At 47.2% G+C, this 25,797-nt stretch overlaps 1 protein-coding gene across 3 annotated transcripts; it reads left to right on the plus strand.

Annotated features, from left to right (window-relative positions):
• Positions 1-11,486: 11,486 nt before the first annotated feature.
• PIPOX (pipecolic acid and sarcosine oxidase) lies at positions 11,487-23,844 on the plus strand. Of its 3 annotated transcripts, none has more exons than XM_036838145.1 (8): positions 11,488-11,682; positions 12,887-13,035; positions 19,466-19,679; positions 19,963-20,145; positions 20,640-20,786; positions 21,147-21,305; positions 21,894-21,969; positions 22,255-23,844. In XM_036838145.1, the coding sequence occupies exons 1-8, from the start codon at positions 11,569-11,571 to the stop codon at positions 22,383-22,385; spliced, it is 1,173 nt and encodes a 390-aa protein (XP_036694040.1). In that variant the 5' UTR covers positions 11,488-11,568; the 3' UTR covers positions 22,386-23,844. The 3 variants fall into 3 exon arrangements, with proteins under 3 accessions (XP_036694042.1, XP_036694040.1, XP_036694041.1); XM_036838146.1 differs by having other exon boundaries at positions 19,466-19,661; positions 22,255-22,473; XM_036838147.1 differs by lacking the exon at positions 21,147-21,305 and having other exon boundaries at positions 11,487-11,682; positions 22,255-22,473.
• The last annotated feature ends 1,953 nt before the right edge of the window (positions 23,845-25,797 follow it).

The following is a 25,797-nucleotide window of genomic DNA, read 5'->3' on the forward strand; positions in this document are numbered from 1 at the left end:
GTGTGCGTGTCAGTTCCAGCAGGGCGTCTCCAATCTCAGCCGCTGGTTGTGTTAATAATGACAATGCCTTGTATCTGTGTGGTCCTTTGGGAACCTTTACCTTTCATTTCTTTCCACATTCCTCCAGGACCCCCTTGCTCTAAGTCTCTGCTAGCCTCTCTGTCCCTTTCCCGACCCCAGAAGATAGCAGATTCTGCTTAAGGAGAGTAGAAGTTACAAAGACAGCCTCACGGACATCTTTTCCTTCCCTCATCTTGTGTCAGAGCTCCTGAAATGAACCGCTACTTTCCTTCTCTCTATATAAATAGAAAGTATTTGTTTTCCACGTGGCCTTAAAAGCTAGATCTTTTCCTTACACACACACACACAGACACACACACACACCCTCTCTGCTCTACCAATATCAGCCTTTTTGAGACCACTCTTTCTCTTTCTGAGAAGCTGCCTCCTCCCATCAGTGCTCCAGGGGGCTTTTATTTTTCTTTTATTCTCAGCTCTCTATCAATCAAGAGGAGGGGGAAACACTTCATCTGAACCCTTGGTGAGCAAGAGCAACAACCAACAGCTCCCGAGGCAGTGGGAACTTCATTTCCAGTGTTGACGTTTATAAATGTGGCACAGAAAACCAGTAGGGACTAGAATAAATCAAACAGCTTCTCCAAAGGTCCCCGGGGGCTGCTTTAGAATTTCTTCCCGTTGGGGGTCATGCTCCTTCTCTTTCTTTGCAGAGGATGGGGTGGGGAATGCTATGGTTTGCAACGTGGAATGAACCACATTCTTGCCCATTCTCCATATAAGCGCTGAGCCCAGCACCCAGGATGCTCTGCAGCAAGACCATTGGGCCTGTCTCTGGATGTAGAGAAAGGCTTGGGGCTTGAAATCCTGGCTGGGGGTTGGAATGTTGGCTCTGTCACTTACCAGCTATCAGTTTCCTCATCTGCAAAATAGGGGTAAAAATGCCTGCCCTGCCCACCTCCCAGGGCTGTTGTGAAGATTCAATGAGATGTCTATAAAGTGAGGGCCCTTATGCAATGTAGCGAAGGGTTATTAAGGAGCAATGATAAGAACCAGGGTTGTCCAGACCCCCCAGGGTGTCCAGAGAGCTTTCTGGATGGTTTCCAGGCAGACCTCTCTCAGCCTATTCCATGAACCTCGGCTTTCTCTTTTCCTTTAAGAATTCTGGGCAAGGAGCACTGATAGTCTGTTCCAAACACAGCTGGACTCTTCCCAATGTATTTTCTAAGCCTTTCCTTCTTCTGCCCCTCCAAATATCAAGAAAATAAAGGTAGACAAATATGATAGGTGGAGGGAGGGAGACAGAGAGAGAGAGAGGCTGAGAGAACGAGGGTTCCAAGGATGAGGCAGGAAGGCAGGAAGCAGGAGCAGTTGCCTAATACTCTCCATGTCACTGGGAGCTCATCATGGATCATTTCAAGGTTCTGTACGAGACCCTGCTCAGTGAGATGAGACCCAGAGTGGGTCCTGAAATCCCACTCCCTTTATATTCCCTACATTTCCAGGTGTTGCACACCATCTTTCACCTGTTTTCTGGCCCTTCTGTGGATTTTGATCCTACCAAGGCCAAACCCTGCCTGTGGTTGGGAGCTTAGGTGCAGGCAGGATGCTGACTATGTCCAGAGTCTGTCCCTGAGCCCCCTCAGGACAGCGATTATCTGTACAGTGTTTTCTTCTAAGCCTTTTCCTATATAACAAGATTCCACTCAGCTTCATTCCCCAGAGGCAACTAGTGTTGCAAGTTTCTTGCTGTCCTTATAGGGAGAAAACTGATTTTCTTTAAATATTTGTTCAACACTTTATTTAAAGGGATTAGGTGCTACAAAGAGGAAGGTTGAACAGAGGACCATGTTTCTTCATTGTTCTGAGGAATTCAGCTCTGGTGGGCAGTTGCATGCCCCATTATTTAAAACAAAAACTGTGAAGTAAGTAGGACCCACTCTCAGGTGAAGGCAGTTAACCTGGGTGATGGGGTGGGGTCTACACCTGCATCTTATCAAAATAGTTTTCCTTTTATACAAATAGAGTGATTCTCTAAAAGGCATCTGGTCAGCGAAATTCCCTTCTTATTCCAGTCATGATGATGCTTTAGTGTCCCATGTATACTGGCCCTTCAGCCAAGGCTGGCTGGTCCACCCCTAAATCTGACTCTCATGGGGGCTATTACGAGATTCCCACTCTTGTTGTCCTCTGAGGAAGGTGGTCATTTTTGTTGACAATTGCCTTTTTTTTTTTTCACTCGTTATCTGAGGAGGAAGGGGACAGGGGAGTGTAAATGGAGGACATATGAAGGGGCGATGTATTTTGGGTACTAGTAATCTGATTGCAGCTGAGGTTGGAAGCCTGGTTATGGCAGGCTGAGTTATTTGGACCGACTATACCAGTAAAAGCAACTAAAAGTGATAGATAAAATATCAAAAACACCTTAAAAGCCCCAAAGAGTTGATAAAATAGTAAGGAATTAATGGGCCAACATGGAAGAGAAAACCAGAGCAGAGAAACCACTTTTCCCTGAAAGAGCCCAGCTATCCTAGCAAATCTGAACATTCATTTTAATCACCTGGAAGAGGGAGGGGTTAGAATTCCAAGCTCAGTGCCTTCACATGGTGGAGAGTCTAATAGAAGATCCTTTTTTCAATACACTGAGACCCCAAATGGCTACATTATCAGGGTAAGGGTGGACTGAAGTACTCCAGCCCAGGTTCACATTGCCTGGGTGATCCAGGGAGCCTAAGATCCAGAACTTGTTTAGATAGCTCAGGACTGGTGGTGCCCCTGATGCCTGGCAGAAGTAAGCACACTCTTCTCTAGAGAAAGACTCCTTCATACTCAAATTATTTCTATTTTATTTGGAACAATATATAATAAATAATAATTTGTTCAAGTGCAGTCACCAGAACTTGGTTAAAGAGAGAGGAGCCTACAAGAAAATAAGGCTCCATGAGTGAGAATCATAGAAACAAGAGACAAATGAGAAACAGCTGAGGGGGACTTCCCTGGTGGTCCAGTGGCTAAGGCTCTGCACTCCCAATACAGGGGGCCCGGGTGCCATTCCTGGTCAGGGAACTGGATCTCACATGCTGCAACTAAGAGTTTGCATGCCACAATGAAGATCCCACGTGCCACAACTAAGATCCGGCGGAGTCAAATAAATAAATGTTAAAAAGAAAAGAAAAACAGCAGAGACTTCACAATTAGAATGATCAGATGTAGACTATAGCGAATTCCCTGGCAGTCTAGTGGTTAGAAGCCGAGGTTTCACTGCTGGGGGCCTGGGTTCAGTCCCTGGTCAGGGAACTAAGATCCTGCAAGACACGCAGCATGGCCAAAAAACAACAACAACAACAAAAGATGTAGACTATAAATAATGCTTCCTGTGGTCAAAGAAATAAAAGACAAGCCTGAAAATATTTACAGGGAATAAGAAATTGTGTAAGGTGACAAAATGAATTTTAAAAATATAGAAATTCTAAAAAAGAAAAAATCCATAGGAACTGCAATCGAAACACAACCCATTAATTTATTTTTTAATTTTTAAAAGAAAATATTTATTTATTTGGCTGTGCTGGGTCTTAGCTGCGGGATCTTTTTTTTTTTTTCACACACACACACTGTATTTTATTTTTACAAGAGATAAATAGACTGACACCAAGCATTGTACATGGATGACCACAACAAAAGCAACAATGATTGCAATTACCAAACATGAAACACACTCATACTATGTCATAATATTGACATTCAGTCCAGTATTCCTCCACTGTAACAGCTCCTTTACTTTGCAGTGAAAATTGATTTGTATATTCTTTGCCTCTGAGTCCTTGTTGGATTTTTTTTTTTTTAATTCAGACAGAAAGTCACAAAAATTATACTCCTCCTCATCAGTTCACTCAGTCCCATGTAATTAATTTTTTTTTTTTTTTCATCTTAGCTGCGGGATCTTTAGTTGCAGCATGTGAACTCTTAGTTGCAGCAAGTGGGATCTAGTTCCCTGGCCAGGGATTGAACCTGGGCCCCCTGCATTGGGAGTGTGGAGTCTTAACCACTGGACCACCAGGGAAGTCCCACAACTCATTAATTTAAAAGCATCTTAGATGCAGTGGAACAGAGAATTAGCAAAGTAAAAGGTAATAGTGAGAAATTGCCCAGAATGCAGCACTGAGAGAAAAAAAGGGAGGAGGGAATAGGGAAGATAAGAGACACAGTGGACAGAGGCCTGATACGTGTTTAATTAACATCCCAAAAAGAGAGGAAAGAACAAATAGGGCAGAGGCAAATATTTGAGAAGAGATAATGGCTGAGCAGTTTCCAGAACTGATAAAAGACACTAGTCCACAGATTTAAGAGGCCAGTAAATCCCAAGCATGAAAGTCCTGTTTAAATCAGCAGCCAGATGAGAAAGGAGGGAGTGGTACAGCTGAGTTTCCTTCCCAGCCCCAGCAGGCTAAACCTCCATAAAGCCTCCCACCAAGAAGCAGAGCCCTGTGGCTTTGGTACCTAATATTCCCTGGCTCCTTTAGGCCTTTCTCCCTCTTCCACTGCCTTGAGGCCTCTCCTCCAACCGGGCCCTGGTATCATACCATCCATCCACAGAGGCCTTCCCTCAAACCTCTCCTTCTCTCTTGATCTCAAGGGAAGAAAGGGGGCCCAAGGCAGAAACAGAAAAAAGAACAGAAGAATAAGAACCAGTGAGAAAGCAGAGTACGAGATGAATGTTGCAGGCATTAACGCTCAGGAGATGGGCTAGACTGGTTTGGGGGGCAGCCTGGAGGTCACAAGCAGAAAATGGGAATTGAAGATGACTTAGAAGTTGCTGTCTAGAATTCTGCTTCCCTTCCCTTCCCTCCTTTCCCTCAGGCTTCCCTCTGATTCTCTGCTGCTATGACCCTGCGTCTGGCAGTATATTGTGGGGAGGACCTGAACTCCCATATCCATCTGCCTTCCCTAACAAACAGCAACATCTGCAGAGGTGGGAGAGGGGAAGACAATATCTCCCTGAAAACTGGAGAATACCAGAGAGCTGAACCCCTGGAGTTAATCTTTCTGCACACTACCGAATTTTAGTTGCTATTTGTCACCTGTCAAGCCAGCCCAATTCATGCAAAAGCTACTTTTCTTTTCCTGCCCCCAATTCTCACTCCTCCCTGCAACTCCCCACCCCAGAGTTTCCTGATATCCAGGCTATGAAGCATAAGAAAGACGTGGAAAAGAGAGGAAGGGGAGATTCCTGACAGAGGATTCATATGCAGTCTCCATTCCAGACACACCCTCACCTCCTAGGAGCAGAACTGGGACACCAATTCTCAACACTCTTTGATTTGCCATTTCCCTCAATGCCTGCTGAGCTTTAATGGGACCTTCTCCAAAAGCCTAGTGGTGGAGGGGACTTCCCTGGTGGTTCAGTGGCTAAGACTCCACAATCCCAATGCAGGGGGCCCGGGGTTCGATCCCTGGTCAGGGAACTAGGTCCTGCATGCCGCAACAAAGACCCGACGCAGCCAAATAAATAAATATTTTATAAAAAACAAACAAACAAAAGTCTAGTGGTGGAAATATACCCACTCAGATACACATACATGTAAATACAGCTACTTAATGAACACCTGGGTATATCTTAGAGCACCACAGTCAGATGAGTGTGCAAATATGCACACATATTTATATAGAGCTGGGGTAGAAAGCCCTCAAGACAAGATTAAGAAGATTCCATTGTTCATCTTCAGGGATGTTTTCCCTTAAGACAATGAAAACCTCTTCTCCCTTATTTTTATTGAATTTCCTCTCATCCCAGGGAGGTCTGAGAGCATCCTTTCATAGGTAGATCCCCAGTGCTTAGGCTAAATGATGAGTTAATATTTTCTCAGAGGTTTCAGCCCAATTTCCAGGACTTTCCTTATTTCCTCCCTCCCCTGGAGACTGCTAAGTAGTTGAACTCTTGTATCAGAGTTGAGCAGAGTTGACCCTAATATTTGCCATTTAACAAACACAAAACAAAGGCACGGCAGGAAGCAGAAGTCAGGGTCTCTGGGGATTCCACCCCCTACCTCCTGGCTTGAAGGAGGGTACTGTCCTCAGCAACTCACAGAAGACACTGTCAGCCTTTGATAAACTTGCTGCGCAAGTCCAGAACAGACCTCTCACCTCCCTGAACACCTAATACCAGCAGGCTAGAGAGCCACATGTCTAAGGTGTCTGTGACAGCCAGAGAAACCCATTGTCTATTCAGCAAACACGTGTGGGTGATTTTCTGTCCCATATGCCTCCTCCACACCAGAGAATACTATGCAGCCATCAGGAAGAATGTGCCAGCCCCGGATGACTCAGGTGGAAGCCAAGATATAGGAAATGGAAATAGCAAGGTGCTGTATAGTATGTTACTTCTGAGATTAAAAAAAAAAAGGAATATACAATATAAGTATGTTTGTATACCCATAGAACATCTCTGGAAGCATACAAAAGAAAATAGTGACAGTATTGCATGTGGTGAGGAGCAGGAAATGGCTGAGGATAGGGTGGGAAGGAGAATTCCTTTTTGTAGTGTTTTCTTTTGAACCTTTTCATTGTTGTTCCTTATATCTGTATTACCTATAAAAATGACAATCAAAAGAAGACCCTTCTCCTTAAGGAGCTTAGGGTGAAGGCAGACATGCAGACACTTATCAATACAGTATTCTCTGCTCGTTGTTATCATGGAGATGAAGACAGGGTAGGAAGGGACTATAGGAGAGAGGTCATCCAAGTCAGCCTGCGGGTGTGTGAGGGATTTGGGATCATCATAGGGAACACTGGAACCTCTCTCAGCTCAGCCTTGCCAGGGCCTAAAGTGCACAGTGAGAAGGGACCCGCGGTCGAACTGCAGGAGCAGACAGAGGCCAGAACGCCTACTGCCTTGCGTGCCAAGCTAAGAAGTTGTGATTTTATCCTAATGGGAAATAGGCAACTATTAAAGAATTTTCAGCCGGGGAGTGACCTGTTCAGATTTGCTGTTTAGAGAGAGGATTCTGGCAGGAACACGGAAGGATAGATTAAGAGGGGCAAGGATGGGGTGGAGAGACTGCTTATGAGGTTAATGCAAGAATCTAGGTGAAGGAAGGCAGATGGACGACCTGGGGCAAAGGGAGTGGGGATGGAGGAGAGGGATGAAAGCTGAGACGTGCAATAGGTCCGAAATGTGTACGGAGACCACGTACAGATCCAGCTTTGCTGCTCTTGGTTTTCTCATGCTGGCATCCTCTGCACATTCTGCCCTAAACACCCTCAGCAGCTGGCAGGATGGGTCTGGAGGGGCCACTTCCTGGTCGGCCTGCCTGTCTCCTTGCCCCAGGCTCCAGCTCCTTGGCAAAGGGGTGCAGAGGAAAGAGAACAGAAGCCTCTCCCTAGTCATTCAACTCCCAGGTCTCTCTTATTTATTCCGTGCTCTCTCTCTCTCTCACGATTCAGGTCCTCTCATTATTTCTGAGCTGTACAGCTTGCTGCTTCCCTGGCTTGGCTCTCCCACCCCTGTCTGCGAAGTGTCAATCAAACCATCAGATGAGCAGTTCAGCCTTACATCCTCCGCGGCTCTGCCCCAGGACACAGCGGCAATTGCTGACACATGGCAGCAGTGTAGGGCTGCTGGTTCTCCCTTTAATGGTCTTCCGATCCAGAATGGGTGTTAATAGGGAATTTGAGGGGATCGTTTCTCTCTACCTGCTCCTATCAGGATGGCCACAAGGATGGGCAACCCTGAGAGAGAGGGGCAGCCTTCAGAAGCCGGTTTGCTTTTTCATTTGAAGGTTGGACCATGGCCAGTGTCTGCTTTCAGAGGAGTCGTTTGAAATTCTTAACAAGAAGCAGAATGCTTGAGTCCAGGAATCCAGGGCAGGCTTGTGAAGTAGGGATGGGGAAATGGAATTGTTATTTTATTTCTGAAGTTATATTATATTAAACAAAGAAGATGTGGGATACAGAGCTGCTTTGTAGCTTCCCCGGAGGATGAACAATAAGAAATGTCGGGGGGTGGGGTGGGGTGGGGGGCAGCTGGGGAAAACTGAACAATAAGAAATGTCGGGGGGTGGGGTGGGGTGGGGGGCAGCTGGGGAAAACTGAGATTAGAACAAAGAAAGAACTTCCCCAGGCCCCGGAACCGGTGACCGGGAAGACATGAAGCATCTGCTTCCTCAGGGGATTTCTCCTTTTCCTTTTACAAATTATGAATGGAAGTGCAATTTTTATAGAATATGGGAATTAATGAGCATTAAGCTCAATCACCTTGCCAAATTCTCTTTAGATCTTTGATACACACACACGTAACTTGTTGTGATACGTGTGTGGCTATTTGTGTTCTGCTTCTCTTCCTCAGTATGATTTCATATACACAGGTCTGCGGAGCCCTCTGTCCTCACACTTGTCATTTTGAATCCTACCTAGTATTCCATTGTGTCGACGGGCCAGAGTTTGTTCAGCTGTCCCCCGTGGCTGGGTTGTTTCCCATTTTTTTTATATTATAAAAGCAGCGCAACTAGGAATGTCTTCATACAAATGCCTTTTTCTTCCCTTGGATATTTCCTTGGGGTATAGTTCCCCAAGTCGAATTTCTAGGTCAGAAGGTTTGAACCATTTTATCGCCCCAGAGCTCTCCAGAAAGCCCAGACAATCTGAGTTGCCACCCTACTCTCTCTCTGTCCCCACTGTATTGACAGATTTTATCATTTTTATTTATTGTTGCTCATTTCATAGGCACGTAATCATACCTTGAAGTTATTTAATTCCCATTTCTTTCATTGCTAGTGACACGGGGTACATTTCCACGTGAGGATTTATTGTCTGCTTCTCCTTTGTGTAAACTGTTCATCTCCTCTGACATCTTATCAAGAGAAATCCAAAGGCTGACCTTATATATTTATATCAAGCCTTTACATACTTAAATAGTCCATTTTTCTCAGTTATGTCTGCCACTTTTTACCGTAAGGAAGCTGTCCCATCGTGAGGTGGATGCTATCTTGTCCCATGTGGGTGAGGGGTCGGGGAGAGTTGAGGTGACTTCTGGATCCTAGAGAAATATTTTTCAGAAGAAAAAGAAATGCCAATCGTATGGCACCCCCTCTCTGGGCCCCTATCTTCCTAGGAAAGGAAGCCTGGGCTGAAAGAACAGCTAGTTGCCAAGGCCACTCTGGAGGATTCTTTGCTAGGGCTAAGCATCTTCCTATGGTCACATGGATGTCCTGATCTATTATTTTCTCCCACTCACAGTATGGCCATGAGAGAAACAGCAAAATAATTCAAATCAGAATCATCACTACAAGTCTGACTACTCCTTGGTATAGCACAGTGGTTAAGGGAACAGGTTTTGGAACAGGCAAACCGAGGTTCACACCTCAGTGCCTATGTTTACCAGGTGTGTGGCTTTGGGCAAGTTATAACCTCTGTAAGCCTTCATGTCTTTGGCTGTAAAGTGGTGTTTCAGTTATGGCTGCATAAAAAACTACTTCAAATCTTAGCAGCTAAAAACAACAACTGTTTTATTCTATCTCATGACTTTGTAGGTCAGGAGTTCAGATGGGTCTTGGCTGGATGAGTCTTCTGCTCCACGTGGCATTAACTGGGTCACTCAGTGGTATTTAGCTGGTGGCTGGGCTGGGATGGAGGGTCCAAGATTGCTTCACTCTTATGTCTGGCTCTCCGTGTAGTCTCAGGGCCTCCCCACGTGGTCTCTCCAACAGGTGGTTGGACTAACATGGAGGCTCAGGGGTCCAAGAGTGGGTGTTCCAAGACAAGAAGAGGAAGCTGCTTTTAAGGCTTGGGCCAGAAAGTGTCCCAGTGTCACTTCCACCATATTCTATAGGTCAAGCAGTCACAGAGCCTGTGATGGGAAGAGTGACCAAGAATTGGGAGCCATCTTTAATGTGCCAAAAGTGGGTATAAAAATATTTACACCTAGGACTGTGAGGATTAAACTAGATAATGCATGCAGAGGTTGATTTATCAGGAAGCTAATGAAACTTCAACCACAGGGCTCCTCAATTGCACAATCTCTTCCAAATCCTAGCACCTAATTTTGTATTCACAATTTTTCTTTTCCTTTTCTGTTTTTTTTCTTTCTTTCTTTCTTTCTTTTGTTCCACCAGGTCTTAGTTGCGGCCGGAGGCTCCTCACTTGCAGCTCCAGGGCTCTTTAGTTGCAGTTCACCGGCTCCTTAGTTGCGGCACATGGACTCCTTAGTTGCAGCTTGTGGGATCTAGTTCCCTGAGCAGGGATCGAACCTGGGCCCCCTGCATTGGGAGCACGAAGTCTTATCCACTGCACCACCAGGGAAGTCCCTCTTTTCCTTTCCTTACAGAGGCCCCCCCCCCAAATTGTATAAGAATTAGGCCTGGGCTTCCCTGGTGGCACAGAGGTTAAGAATCCGCCTGCCAATGCAGGAGACACAGGTTTGAGCCCTGGTCCGGGAAGATCCCACATGCCGCGGAGCAACTAAGTGCCTGCGCCACAACTACTGAGCCTGTGCTCTAGAGCCCACGAGCCACACCTACTGAGCCCGTGTGCCACAACTACTGAAGCCCGTGTGCCTACAGCCCATGCTCTGCAACAAGAGAAGCCACGGCAATGAGAAGCCAGTGCACCGCAACGAAGAGTAGCCCTTGCTCGCCGCAACTAGAGAAGGCCCGCGTGCAGCAACAAAGACCCGACGCAGCCAAAAATAAATAAAAATAAAAATTAAAAAATTAAAAAAAAAAAAAAAAAAAGAATTAGGCCTTACGAATCCCAGCTCTGTCCCACACGCATGCGAGAGTACTCATTTAGCATACTGCCCTGCACAGACGGAGCCCTCACTCCAGGGGCCCTCACACCCTAGGCAGATGCCTGGTCCCCTTCTGTGCCTCAGGAGACGGCTCCTCCTCTCACTCTGTCCTTTCAATTTGTTCAGGATCATTTCTCCTTCTCCATTTTAAAAGACAAAGGTAAGACATACTGAGAATAATTTCATAATCACAAACCTGCCCTCCCAATTGGCCCCTGCATCTAACCCCCCTCCCCCCGCCCCGACCTCACCACCCACCAGGGAGGTGGGCCTTACACGGGGCATCGTGCCAAGTTTTGAGCTGGACCCTCTAGAATCTCCAAAGGAAATCAGGCTGGAGGCCAGCAGGGGGAGGCAGCATTCCGAGTGCCCAGCTTGGTCTAGGAGGCATTGAAATTCCAGGGCCGAAGGCCTGAGACAAAGATCATAATGAGACAGGAAGGTGGCATAGGAAGGAGCCCATTTGCATGACAATAATTGAGCCAAGAATAGAAAGCTAGAGGGATGCAAGGGTGAGGCTGGCAGCTGAGCCGGGCTAAACCTCACAAATCAGACTACCCAGCTCTGCTCTGCAGGGGAGGCGGGGGCTCAGCCCTGTGCCAGGTTTTGGGGGTTGGGAGGAGTGGGGAGAAGGACAGGGCACAGGGGATTGTGGGAATGCTGGCCAGGCTGGACTTTGCTTTACTCCTCCTCCTTCAGGCTGGAGCGCGCCTCTGCTTGCCTTCTCCTTTGCATGTGGTCTCTGAGGCTGTAGGGCTAACGCAGTGGGCAGGATGGCTGCTCAGAAAGATCTCTATGACGCCATTGTGATCGGGGCAGGCATCCAGGGCTGCTTCACTGCGTACCACCTGGCCAAACACAGGAAGAGGGTCCTCCTGCTGGAGCAGGTACCGTGTCCCCTCTGCACTCCCGACCTCAGGGACTGTCCCTTTCTCCTCCCCCAAGAGGGTTTTCTGTGGGGTGAAGGCCAAAGGGCCTGATCTTCACAAATTCTATGCAATTTGTAGCTTAGCTGTCTGGTGTGTTTCATGACAATGCAGAGAAAGTTCCACCCTCCCTAAGACCCACTTTGGGTTTCTAGGCACATTTCCTCCTTTTGCTGCCTCCCAGATCCAGCTCTTGACCAAGAAGCGCCCCAGACCCCAATCTCTTCTTTCTTCCCACCCAGTCTCTTCTGTGCCAAAATGGTTGCCCTGGCCCAGAAAAGTAATCAGTTCTGCTTTGGGTAACCTTAAATAAAGATAATTTGCCTAGAGGCAAAGGCTGATTTGTCAGTCTAGGAGGTAGGATTCTTCCCTGCATATTTCTGGCCTCTCACCCTGGAACCCTGCAGAGGCTTCTGTTTTTTCTGCCACCTCTGGATAATAGCAGCCTCCTTGTTTGATACACAGGAAATAAGACTTAGGTTTTTTTTTTTCCTTATAGAAAAGTGACCCCATGAAGTGCAGTCTACTGGCCACTGCACATATGACTGGGTGCTGTATATCCACAGCCTTCCCAGGGCAGGTGCACCCAGCCCACCTTCCAAAGGTTTCTACCCTCCCATTCTGCCTACATCTATCCAGGCTGGTTTTGGTTTATTCTTCTTGGTAATGAGCTGGATTGGTTAGAAACCTTTTTCATTTCTCTATCAGTTTTCTCAAAGCCTGAGGGATTCCTGGTCCAAACTTTCAGGAAACACTCCATCTTTTGCTAAATCTCAACATGGTTCTCTTGTCCTGAGCAATCTGAAGCTACAGAGAAAGAGTCAGCATCAGTTTTCTTGTGCATAAAAATGAGGAGCCTAGACTAGAATGATCTCAAAGGTTCTTTCTGCTTCTCCATGAGTCTAAGTGGGGCAAGGTTGCAGCAGGATGACTGAAGACTAACTCACAGAGGGACTTTGGGATGTGAATGATGTTAGCAAAAAGGATGCCTGAGTTAGAGCTACTGAAGAAATTCTATCCTGAAGCCAAGTCAGTAACTTGGCCACAAAGGGAGACTGTATGGAAATATTTGAAGAATAAGTGCTCCTTGTTGACAGCACGTGATGAGTGGGCTCCGAAAGGGGAGGGGTGACAGCTGCAGTTGTCTCTTGTCCTCCTTCTCCAGTTCTTCCTCCCGCACTCCCGAGGAAGTTCCCACGGGCAGAGCCGGATAATCCGAAGGGCGTACCCTGAAGACTTCTACACCCAGATGATGGCTGAGTGCTACCAGATATGGGCCCAGCTGGAGCATGAGGCGGGAACCCAATTATACAGGTTGGGTTAGCGGGGGAGAATTCCTTGAATCATGGGGCTCAGCACCTGGGGGTGCTTTTACTATGCAAGAGGGCGGTGCCAGGAATACTTGACATGCGACGGAGGGACACGGGGCCTCCGGAAGTGCCAGACACGTGGAAGCATTCTGCTTGCTGTCATCGTGGTCACCCGACAGGTCCAGCTGGCTCCTGCCAGTCTCTGAGTTCCAGGGCTGGGGTTAGACCATGTGTCCAAGGCTTGCAGGGGTTGTTTGGGGAAAACTGCTGGAAAGACACTGGGCAGATGCTCAGAGCTGGAGTTTGTATCTACATCTCCGTGGAACCGTCAGAGACCCTCTCAGGGCAGGGATTGAAATAGAGGAGGAGGCCTCTGCTTGATTCTTTATATTCCTACTAGTATCACAAACTTTCACGCTGGGTCCTCTCCCCCAGAACAACCCTTATAAATCCATTTGATTCTCTGAATACCTCCTCCCATAGGAGCAAATGGGGATGCTCCTCAGGCTGCACTGCTGACCAGGGAGTGAGCCTGCAGCTATTTCTCTGTTGCCTGCACGGCCTTCTCTGGCCCTTAAGACCCCCCCTCACTGACCTTTCAAATATTCATGGGGAGGAAGGCAGACAACCCAGGAGGCAAAGAGAACTTTTACCAGCCATCCTACCACCCCTCCCACCTTCTCTGTGGCTCTTAACTGAACTTCCTACAAAACAACTGCTCTACCCTACAGGGTGGCAGTTATTTTAATGGCCAGGAACCAAGAGGTTACTGTTCTGTTGCAAAAACACCATTAACTTAAGAACAAAGTGAAATCCATTATGCAAATACAGCTAGGGCAGCTAATTACAGATTTATTCCAGAGGCAGCTAATACACCCAGCACCCGAATAAAGAAGCACATCTTGCTGAGGCGTGGCCTGGCAAAGGGACCTCTCTCTGTCAGCCATCTGTGAATACTGCTGAGTATCTTGCGTTAAAAGAACTGCTGAGGCCTTAGAGGGCACACTTCATCCCAGCAGACAAGGAGGCAACTAAAAGATGTTTGGAAAGTGTCTGGAATCTTTCAGAGGGGAGACAATTCTGGAGTCAGACAGGCTTGAATTTGACTTTGTGCTCTACCTCTTACCAGCTGTGTGACCTTGGAAAAGTTTCTGTACCTCTCTGCGCCTCATTTTTCTCACAGGGCTTTGTGAGGATTAAACGAGACTCTTGCGAAATACTTGGCACTATGCCTAGTACTTTTGAATAAATGGCAGTTCCTTCCACTTATTCTGGGTCAGCTGTATCCTATCTCCAGTGAGCAAGGGGGGAAGAAAGGCAGAAGGAGACAGATGGGATGCAGCAACCATGGACATCGAGGGGAAGGGCTGCTGGAGACAGGGAAAGGGACCCTTGGATAGGAGAATCTCATAATCTCACAATCCTTCTCTTTGGCAGGAGGACAGGAATTTAGAAGGGCTTTGGAACCAGGCAGGCCTGGCTCTAGATATCATCTTGCTCTGACATATTTAGCTGTGTGGTTTGGAGCAAGCTGTCTAACCTCTGTGAGACTCAGTTTTCTCATCTGTAAAGTAGGGGTAATAATATCTATTTCCTGTGTCTGTCGTGAGGATAAAGTTTGTAAAGGGCTTGCAATAGTACCTGACAAATCATCATCATCATTATCATTATCACTGCGTGTTTTAGTGCTTAGAATAAGACACTAAGGCTGTTCTAAAAGTACTTGATCCATGTTAACTCATTTAATTCTCCCCACAAACTCATGAGAGGGTTGCTACTGAGTAGTCAGGGTCTTAAGATGTAGTGCAAGTCACAGAATTACTCAGCTTTCAGTCTAGAACAGAGTTTGGCAAACTTTTTCTGTGAATGGCCACATAGTTTTACCAGCTTTGCAGGCCATATGGTCTCTATTGCAACGATTCAACTCTGCCAACAACTCAACTGTGCCATTGTGAAAGCAGCCACAGATAATATGTAAACAAATGGGCATGGCTGGGTTCCAATAAAACTTTATTTATGGACACAAATTTCAGATAATTTTCATGTCATGAAATATTCTTCGGGACTTCCCTGGTGGTCCAGTGGTTAAGAATCCGCCTTCCAATGCAGGGGACGTGAGTTCGATCCCTGGTCAGGGAACTAAGATCCCACATGCTGAGGGGCAACTAAGCCCGCGTGCCACAACAAGAGAGCCCGTTTGCCGCAACTACAGAGCCCACGTGCTCTGGAGCCTGCATGCCACAACTAGAGAGAAGCCCGTGCGCCGCAATGAAAGAGCCCACGTGCCACAACTAAGACCTGATGCAGCCAAAAATAAACAAACAAACAAATAAATATTAAAAAAAAGAAATATTCTTCTTTTGCTTTTTATCAACCATTTAAAAGTATAAAAACCATCTTGGCTTGTGGGACAGACAAAAACAGGTGATTTGGCCCCTGGGTCATCACTTGCTGGCTCCTGATTTAGGAAATACCACAAACTGGTTACCTTGTCCATCCCCTGTCTCCAAACAAGTTCATGCCTAAATCATCCCAGGTCAGAAGGCTGCTAACGTACATTTAAAGACTGGGACATATCATAGCTCCTCTTAAAAGACTATCCCTATGCTTCACAGCCCCAATTATGGAAAATGAAGAGTAAAGTGAATGTTCTTTGAGAAATCTTTGAAGTTCTATATAGCGCTAGGCATTATTATTATTGTTGTTGTTGTTATTATTAGCAAGTCCTTTCTTATGGCCAACCTAATTTACTCAGGCACACTAATTTATTTGGTTCTTTTACTTAGTAGAGACACAGAACAGATACTTCCTATTCCAATTCCTTTAGCTTTTGTTCCTAATTCTGATTTTCTAAATGATTCATCAGCTGTGTGATTCTTATTCTCCTAGGTTCTTCTGGAAGAACCAGCACAATATCATAATTGAACTGATAGATATGAACATATTTACTTAATGATATTTGATGATGATTTAAAAAAAAAACCTTCAGGAGTTGATAAGGTGGTTGTCCAATTCTCTTCATTCTGTTCTGCTGCTTCCTGTGACAGTGGCATACTAAATATGGGTGGCTCAGGATATTTGCATATATTCTGGGAACAGACGATGACACATGTGTCAGATCACAAGGTCTGAATCTTTTGTGATGTGTACAGCCACGATGCTGATACCAAGAGCAAATCCCAGCTCTGTGGCCCATCTCTTTCCTGCCCCACCTTCTCCCTTTGAGTCCTACTATCTAGCTCCTGACCCGGGCTGCCCCTGCTTAGCTGACAATATCAGACAAGATCACAGCCGTAGGCAGTACAGCTGCTGCCAGAACCTGGTGGCCCCCTGCGCAGCTGCTGCTTCCTGTGTCTGCGAAGTGTCTGGCTTGTCAGCCACATCCCCTCCCTGGAGCAGTCTTTGTTAACCAATTCCACCTCGGCCCACTGAGCAGAAGATGAAACGCCAAGAGCTCCTCCAAAACCAACAAAGACAGCAGCCATTACCGAGTCCCTGTTGGAGTCCCTTCCCCAAGGTGACTCTGAGAGCTGGCTTTCCTGGCACTTTTAACCCAGAGCGGGGAAAGCTGGAGCTTGGGATGGGAAATGGCAGATGCAGGGAGAGCTGTCTGCCCCTCCCAAATCCTCCCCACTCCATCCTGCCTCCTGTCCTGCTATAGTAAATGGTGGAAATCCCTCATCACCAACTCCCTACATCATGTCTGAGGCTTTAGTTGGGCCATAGAGAAGTCAACAAGGCCCTTGGGAGGAATCTTTGATTATCTCTTCCTAGGGCTGGATCCAGCTAGGGTTGGGAGGAAGGCACAGTTAGTACCAAATGCTCTGATGGTGTTCTGGGACTTGGGAGCTGGACTCTTTCCAGGGATCCCCAGCACCCCAGCCTCACTACAAGGTGCCATCTTTCTAGACCAGCCCTGACCGCTCATTTCCTGGTCATTTTTTTTTTCCTGCAATGCCCTTGTCCCTTCTCACCCTCCTCCTCCCCAAACTTCGTAGCCTGGATCTGAGCAGAAAAAGAGGAAAGGGAGGCCCAGAGCATAGGGATGAGAAATTGATGCAGAATAAGCAGACTGTTTATTGGGATCTAGGAAAAGCCATTAAGAAAATAAGCACTTAAATGATTTTCAATCTGTGCATGGAAGTCATCTATCTTCATATTGGGGGAAAAAGGCCCGTTCTCCGATCCCGGTTTTGATTGACTGATTTCCAATTCTCTAAGCATCTCCCACAGGAGCCTCTCACCTATTTCCCATAATGACAGGCCTTTGCATTTCCAGGCAGTGTTTTACATTTATTTCCGATTTGCTCATAATGGTCAAAAATCTCTCTCCAATCCAAGGCATTTCTCTGGCAGTGCATGGTTTCCCTCAGGCCAAATAGCTCAGCTGTGATCCACGGAAAATGAGAATTTCCCAAACGCATCTCCGGACTAGGGGAGGGTCCAGCATCACAAATTCAGATGGAAAATTTCCCACTGTTAGATCAATATCTGGGCTAAGAAATAAATGCCACAGGGGCAGAGAGCTGGAGCAAAATGATTACAATTGGCACAATTACATTCACCGGCAGAATCAGCTTGCTGATTACTCCTAGGGATGGGGAGCTCCCGCTTCATCCACCGCAGGATGGCTTGGGAATTAGAACATCACTCAGCATTTCATAATTCGACAGATTTGCCCGTTGCTTTGGCGTGAGTTCATTTCCTCCATATAGTACATTCCTGAAAGAGGAGTTCTTATTTCAAGGGAAGGAGGAAGGAAGGGAAAGTAACTAAATCTCAGAGTATGTGAGAGACCAAGGCTAGTATATTGCAGGCAGAGGTTAGAATATGCTGCTCTGGAATTTCTGGGCCAGGGATCTGACATTGTGACTGCTAAGGTGAGGTCTTTCCCAGAATTTTACACAGCCACAACCTCATCACGTACAAAGGGCTCTAGAACGTATGCTTGGGTGACTTAATTATCCTGTTGACCAAGGAGTTTACTAGGCAAGTTTTCATTAACTGAGAACCAATCTGAAGTTCTTTTGGGGCCACAGGAAAAAGACGGTCTGCTGGCTGGTGGGGATTTCTACAGCATCTTTCCTCTGCTGGGCTTTGAAGAGGCAGAGGCGTTCACTGCTTTCTCACCAGTGGTGAATGCTGGGTAGGCGGGGGCCATGGCAAATGGATTGGGCATGCTGCGCGGCTCTGTGTACTGACACTGGCCCCAGGGCCCGCTGTGTCCCTACCCCCTCCCAATCTTCTCTTTAATCCCCCCAACTAGATAATGTGGGATTTTGAAGCATGTAATATCCATGAGACTCCATTATAGGCTATTACGAGCTTTATATACAGTACCTGGGGGATGTGTCAGGCTGATGCTTGTCACTGTGCCTGCTGAAACCGAGAGGGACTACAGGAATGGTCCCAAGGGCCAAAGTGACCCTTCTATTGTTTTGATCAGTTCCCCTCAAAAGGGAGCTCTGATCTCTTGTGACAGAGAGATGGAAAGCATTAAAGAGAAACAGCTCTCATTCTCTTATGGAGGAAGAAACACAGAGGGATGTATAGGGAGAAACAAAATCACTGAATCGCTGAATTAATTGCTGGAGTCCTAAGAGGCCATCTCACCTACTAGGGTTTCTGCATGAGGGCACTATTGGCATTTGGGTGGGATCTTCCTGAGCATTGCAGGTTTAGTATCCCTGGCCCCTGCCCACCAAATGTGAGTGGCAACCCCCAGGCATTGTGACAAGCAAAAAAATGATCCATGCCATTTCCACAACTCCCCTGGTGTGGAACCACCAATAGTCCAACAGTCATGCGTTACAGAGGAGGAATCTGAGGTTGGATCAGTGAGCAATCAGACCAGGATCACAGAGGGGATGCCAGGACTGGACCCAGGGCCAGAGCTCCCAACTTAGGACCCTTTCCACAAAACAGGCAGCCTCTGAGAAGGAACTGAGAGATAGATGCACAAGAAGAGACAAAACATTATATGACAAGAAAAAGGAACAGGGAAAAGAAACAGCAGGGAGTTGGGGAGGGGAAAGGGGATAAAGAATTGAGATCAAAACAGTGAGTGGGGTCAGGGGACTGGAGGAAAGGGAAGAAATCTTAACAAGTTCATTGAACATTTACCACTTTCTAGGTGTGGAGATAAAAGAGGACTTAGGATCTCTGACCTCAAGGGCAGGATGGATCCTGATGAGGGAAGATGGAGGGATAAGCAAACCAATAGTGAGAGCCAAGGGCAGACTTGGGGATGGGCTAGAAACCAGCGCAACAATACTGGACTGTTACAACAGAATGGAGATGTCTTTGCCTGTTTTTTGAATGTGAGGCCAGGACTCCCCTTGATGCCTGGTCTGGGCCCCTTGCTGAAAAATGACAGAGAAGGCCCAGGGCCCGGACGCAGACTCTCACTCAGGTGTCTTTTTTTTTTTTTATAGGCAGACTGGACTACTGCTGCTGGGAATGAAGGAGAATGCAGAATTAAAGATAATCCAGGCTACTCTGTCTAGGCAGGGAGTGGAACACCAGTGTCTTCCATCTGAGGAACTGAAGCAACGTTTCCCCAATATTCGGTTGGCCAGGGGAGAAGTGGGGCTCTTGGAAAAGTCTGGAGGAGTTCTCTATGCTGACAAGGCGCTCAGAGCCCTTCAGGTGATATCCTGCAACATTAGGGGCACTGCAGCTCCTGCTCTGGGCATCCTGGGTCTCCATCAGCCATCCCCTGACCCCCAGTTGGATGAGAGCCTTTGCCCTGCCAGCTTTAGTCTTGACTTTTTGGACTGGGCAGTTTTATATACCCTGCTAGGCCTCGACAATATGGGAGAGGAGGTCTAGATTCTGCCCTCTCTTTTCTGCACTCGATGAAGGATTCTTTGTCCACCAGGGTGAACCACATACATAACTGATTCGCCCTTCCCTGCTCCTGCCCTTTCAGGATGCAATTCGACAGCTAGGAGGCATAGTGCATGATGGAGAGAAGGTGATGGAGATAAAACCAGGGCTACTGGTCGTGGTGAAAACCACCTCCAGGAGCTACCAAGCCAAGAGCCTGATCATCACAGCAGGTCCTTGGACCAACAGGCTCCTCCGTCCCCTGGGAATTGAGCTGCCTCTCCAGGTAAGGGGAGCTGGAAGCCTGAGGGTTGGTGCTTAAGAAAAGAAGCCTTGGACCCAGATGGACTTGAGTCTTCCATCTGCCGCTTGCTAGTGGGCAAATTCATTCACCTTCACCTCACTTAGCCTCAATTTTATAACCTGTAAAATGGGGACTAGGGCTGTGGGAGAATTAAATTAAATTATATACACATATATATATAACCTTAGGAGATGGCCTGGCCTATAGTAAGCACTCAATAAACATGAGGTATTATTAACTCCTGGGGAGAGAGAGAAGTAGGCTGGATGCAGTTTTGGGAGAAGATTAAGAATAGGGGAAGAGACAGATTCAGCAATTTTTATCCATCATAACATAATGTAACATGTAAATGACATGAGAATTGAGTGAAACAAAGATGGGTGAGTTAATCAGGGCATCTGGGCTTATATTAAAGGGCTATGGGACCCCAGAAATGCTTTCCCCCTTCATTTCCCACTTCTTCTTCCTGCTCCAAGACCCTGCGGATCAACGTGTGTTACTGGCGAGAGAAGGTTCCCGGAAGCTATGATGTGTCCCAGGCCTTTCCATGCTTCCTGGGCTTCAGCCTGGCTCCTTACCACATCTATGGATTGCCCTCCGGAGAGTACCCAGGGCTGATGAAGGTGAGCGGAGAGGCCAAGAGAAGGCTAATAGGGGTCCAGGCAGATTTGGGGCAGCTATTCTAACTTTCCTCTCACCAGACTCCCTCGGATCCCAGTGGGCAGGAGCAGGAACGGACTTCACTATTCACTGTGCACAACACAAGACCCCTGTCTGTCCTGGAGCCCTTCCTTTGCAAACATAGGGTTGGCGGGGGAATGGACAGCTAGGCAAACTAATGTGGCAACAAACAGCATCTGTCAGGACTGGGGAAGGCTGGGATGATGGATGGGGTGCATTCTGTGTACAACCTGCCCCCTGGGTTGGGGGTGGTGTGCAGGAGGCCGGCCATCCCAGCTCACACTGCTCTGATTGGGAGCCAGGTCTGCTATCACCACGGCAACAATGCAGATCCTGAGGAGCGGGACTGCCCTGCAGCTTTCTCAGACATCCAAGACGTCCACATCCTGAGCTGCTTTGTCAGAGATCACTTACCTAACTTAGAGCCTGAGCCTGCTGTTATGGAGCACTGCATGTACACGGTAAGGGTGTGGGCAACTGGGCCAGGCTCTCTCGCAGCCCTGGAGAACAGGGGAATGAGACAGACTGGCCTTGTGCTGCTCAGGCTGGACTCTACCTGACCCCTGACACAGTATGTGACTTGAAACAAATGAGCTCATTTCTGCGGGTCAGTTCACCGCCACCAGAGAGGGCCCACTAGAGGTTATTCGTATTCTTTTTCATTAGGAAACTAGGCATACATCTGGCAGTCCTTCACTATGTTTCCCAGAAGAGCTCTAAAAGAGTTTTTGGCAAGATGTGCTAGTTGAGCAGGCCTTAGGGACAAAGAGAAGAGACAGATGTCACCAGGGCCTGAGGCATCTTCGCTAAAGTTAGTTTGCACGCGTTAACTGAGCACCTACTGTGTTCATAGCTCTACACGAGAAGAGACAGATGGACAAATGAGAAAGACTGGCGTACCCTAGGGCACTGGCATGCAGAAAGCATTCCTGTGCCCCATTCCTATTCTTTCTGGAAAGAACTCCAGCTGAGTCTCCTCCCTTCTGAGCCTGCGGTTCTCCCTCCTCCCTCTATCCTCAAAGGTCACAGGTGTGATTGTTTCTTTCTAGAACACCCCTGATGAGCACTTCATTCTTGATCGACACCCAAAGTACGATAACATTGTCATTGGTGCCGGATTCTCTGGTGAGCCTGAGCGAGGGAAGACGGGGTGCCTTAAAGTTGACCTACCTCAGTGCCAGGCAACATGGTGTTTTTTTAGTTGAACAGAGAGGGGCCAAAGCATAGACCTTGAGTGCATAAGGGGGTTGAGCGGGGCTATCAGAGAAGAAAGGGTTCTCATGGTGGGAGGCAACTTCCAGCTTTGGGATGCGACCAATGGGAATGTTATCTGGGGACTGTGTAGGGGACATCCAGGGAGTCCAGTACCTGTCTCTGAGGATGCCTGACCACCTGTTCTCCTTTCCCTAGGGCATGGGTTTAAGCTGTCCCCTGTTGTGGGGAAGATCCTGTATGAATTAAGCATGAAATTAATGCCATCCTATGACTTGACACCTTTTCGAATCAGCCGCTTCCCCAGCCTCGGCAAAGCCCACATGTGACTGGCCAGCTGCTTCCCTTCTGTGCACAGGAGCTGGGAATAAAGCCCTCTTCTGGGAAAGACTTCTCAGAGGAAGGAAGTGGCTGTGAGATGTTACCCTTTTTTCTTGCCCCTCTTCAGTTCCCCATAAACACCAGCTGATTGAATTTACCTTCTTTCCCTAGCCAGCTCCCCAATCCCACACTTCTTTTGCTTCAGAAGTTCAATCAGATATTCTATAATCACAGAGTAGCAAGGACCTTGAAGCTGGATGTCTCAATAAGGAGGGGGCATAAGGACTGGCTCAGGAGACCAAAGCAGTTGTTAAAATTCTCTTCATAGGGGCATTTGATGAATTTGGGATAGATTTGAATAAAGCTGCCTGGGGGAGAGTAAATAAGATGATCTGTAGACCACTAAGGCCCTTGGCATTCCTGTTCATAAAACGAGAGCCACCCTCTATCACAAACTCCTGTAAAATTTGGCTCATCTTGGGTGCACAGTGAATGTTTGTTGCAAAAAATGTGTTGAACAGATAAGTAAATGACTGCATTGCATGAAAGCCTGTGGTGGGCTTTATCTTCCATGTGACCTTATCTCTTATAGACTTTAACTGTCTAAATTAGCACCACAGAATCCATTATCCCAGGACTCCTTGGGGTCTTTATCCCCTCAATGCACCACACCCTCTTTCTCTGGATTATTTGTCTGGTTCTCATTCTCTCTCTGGTTCTATAAAGATGCTCAGCTCCCCAGTCTCTCATTAAGGTGTATCGTCAGGTCTTTATGAAGATGGAGCTGTTCTACCAGAAAGGAAGAGAGAGACACACTCGCTTAGAAACCCTGTTCAATGTTTGAATGTTAAATGTGCCATTTTATTATCATTAGGATTGCTCCCACTTAATGAAACGGCATTAACACCGAGTCGGCTGGCCTCTTTGCACTAATTGTTTTGGAAGGAAACAGGCTCATAACTGCCCCAGGGTGGGTGGAGGGGTGAGAGGTGTAAACAGAGGCTCAAGCAAGGCTGAGTGCACTCAGATGAAACCCAAGCAGGAGCATTTCTAGACAGGGCCAGTTTGACCCAAAAGAACAGGAGTTAAAGTGCTCTGGGGAGAAAAAAACTGGGACTGGGTGGGGTGGAAATGTTCGAAGGAATCGCTGAGAGGGGAAGAGTGGGAAATGGAAATAAGAGTAAAAATATTCCCAAAGGAAGTAACAACACAGAGGAAATTACTCTTCAATTGCCTTATAGGCCTAGGCACATGGATTAGTACTGATTTCTCCTGGGAATTATAAAAGCCAGCCAATCCTGTCAACCCCATGCCAAGTCTGCTTTTTGGGTGCTCTCACTTAGTTCCCCAAACCACAGCCTCTGTAAAGTGGGAATAATCATATCTGTAAAATGGGAATAATACTATTGATACATTTCATGGATCAACCTTGAAGACATAATGCTAAATGAAATAATCCAGACATAAGAGGACAAGTATTGTATGATTCCACTTGTGTGAGCTACCTAGAGTAGTCAAATTCATAGAAACAGAAAGTAGAATGGTGGTTGCCAGGGGCTGGAGGGAGGGGGGAATAAGGAGTTATTGTTTAATGGGCACAGAGTTTCAGTTTGGGAAGATAAAAAAGTTCTGGAGATGGATGGTGTGATGGCTGCACAACATTGTGAATGTACTTAAATGCCACTCAGTTGCACACCTAAAACAGTTAAGATGGTGCATTGTAAGTTATGTATATTTTACCGCAATAAAGAAAAAGGGAATAAGAATACTGACCAACTCTACAGGAGTGTGTGAGGATCAAATAAGATCATTCATTCATTCATTCAACCCACAAGTATTTGTTGAGTTCTGCTGTGTGCCGGGCACTGTGCTAGGCATGGTGGATGTATCTGTGAACAAAACAGATGACAATCTCTACTCTTGTGGTGTTTACAGTTCAGTGAGGAGAAGACATGTAAATAATACGTATAAATAAATTGCATTGTATATTAGAGGGTGACAAGTGCGTTGGGGAAAAAACAGAGCAGAATGGGGAAGACAGAGAATGCTGGGGGAGGGGCTGCCCTTTTCAATGGTGGTCAGGGTAGGACTCATTGAGGAGGAGGCATTTGAGCAGACTTGGAGGAGAGGGAGTGCACCATGCAGATACCTGGAGGTCTGTAAGAGAACGTGGTAAATTGTAAAGTAAGGTATTGTGTTATTACTGAGAGAGAGAAAAATGCGGTACAGAGAGGGATCAGTGTAAGATCCTGCCAGCTTCCAAGCTGGCAAAGTTGGGGAGGAAGGATGTTGGGAACCTCTCTCTCCCTCTCGTTCCGCAGCTCCCTCTGCTTCTGCTTCTCTCAGTGCCACCCTCCTCCCCCAGCCAGCTGCAGCTCCCCTTCCAAAATATCCAGTCTTATTCAGCTTGCTGGTGACAGCTAAAGGAGGGGACAAGTGTCTAGAGGAGGCTGAGAAAGGACAAGTGGGGGATGCTGACAAGCCCTGCCTGGGCTGGCGAAGTCGCTTTAGAAATGAGCCAGTGTGTCCTAGAAACAGAGTGCAAGCAGGGGCAGGGGCAGGGGCGTGTGGGGTAGGACGGGTGTGTGTGGGAGGGATGAGGTCAGGGAAGAGTGGAGAGAAACAGGAATTGGATAAGAAGAGACTGGCAACGTGCAGGCCAAGAAGGCAGGTGAGGACCTGCAGGGATGCTGCACACAACCCAAGTGGGAGGAACTGAGCATTTCTCACTGAGGGTGGGATGGGGTCATAGAGGGGAAGAAGGGATGTAGGAAATAGAGTCTGTGGATATGGAGAAGAGGACTAGACATTGTAGGTGGGCTCGGAGGACAACTTGAGGGTTTTGGTAACACTGAAGGATTTGCCAAGCAGACCCACCAGCGTTATCTCCCTGCCTACCTTCTGCTTGAGCGTGGCCAGGCATCCACTTTCAGGCCGACCCTACCTATCTTCAAGATGGAAGAAAATCAAAATAAATCGGGCAGGCAATAAGAGACCTCCGGAAGGGCAACTGGGGTCCTCACAGGCTGCAGGGGAGAGATAAGGGCAGCGAAGAGAAAGAGGCCGGCATGGTTGCCAACCAGACTAAGGAAAACAGAGGCAGGCTCAAAATAGATTGGGGCTGGGGGAGGGAGGAGAGGCAGCCCAGAAAAGAAGGGAAAGCAGAGGCAATCGATGCCACTGCGACTCTGACCCAATTCTTCATTTCTCAGCCTCACCATCTGAAAAATTAGGGGGTGATGGGGAAAAAGGGAAAGACTGAGGAGAGTCAGGGGAAAGCACTTTGAGTCCTAAGGCCTAGGCAATTGTGGGGTACAAATCAGTAAGCCCAGTGTGAAAAAGAGGAGGTATATGGTGTAGTCAGTACGAGTTAAACACTAACCTAACCAGAGTTTGGTAACCCAGGACAGGTTTAAGAGC

The sequence above is a fragment of the Balaenoptera musculus genome, chromosome 20, assembly GCF_009873245.2.
Source record: "Balaenoptera musculus isolate JJ_BM4_2016_0621 chromosome 20, mBalMus1.pri.v3, whole genome shotgun sequence".
Taxonomy (NCBI): domain Eukaryota; kingdom Metazoa; phylum Chordata; class Mammalia; order Artiodactyla; family Balaenopteridae; genus Balaenoptera; species Balaenoptera musculus.

What these genes read in the sequence shown, in the direction of transcription:
- PIPOX (XM_036838145.1), top strand. Translation starts at nt 11,569, where the DNA reads ATGGCTGCTCAGAAAGATCTCTATGACGCCATTGTGATCGGGGCAGGC. An exon ending in GGGTCCTCCTGCTGGAGCAG is followed by an intron (nt 11,683 to 12,886) that starts GTACCGTGTCCC and finishes CTCCTTCTCCAG; the next exon opens with TTCTTCCTCCCGCACTCCCG. An exon ending in AGTACCCAGGGCTGATGAAG is followed by an intron (nt 20,787 to 21,146) that starts GTGAGCGGAGAG and finishes ATTGGGAGCCAG; the next exon opens with GTCTGCTATCACCACGGCAA.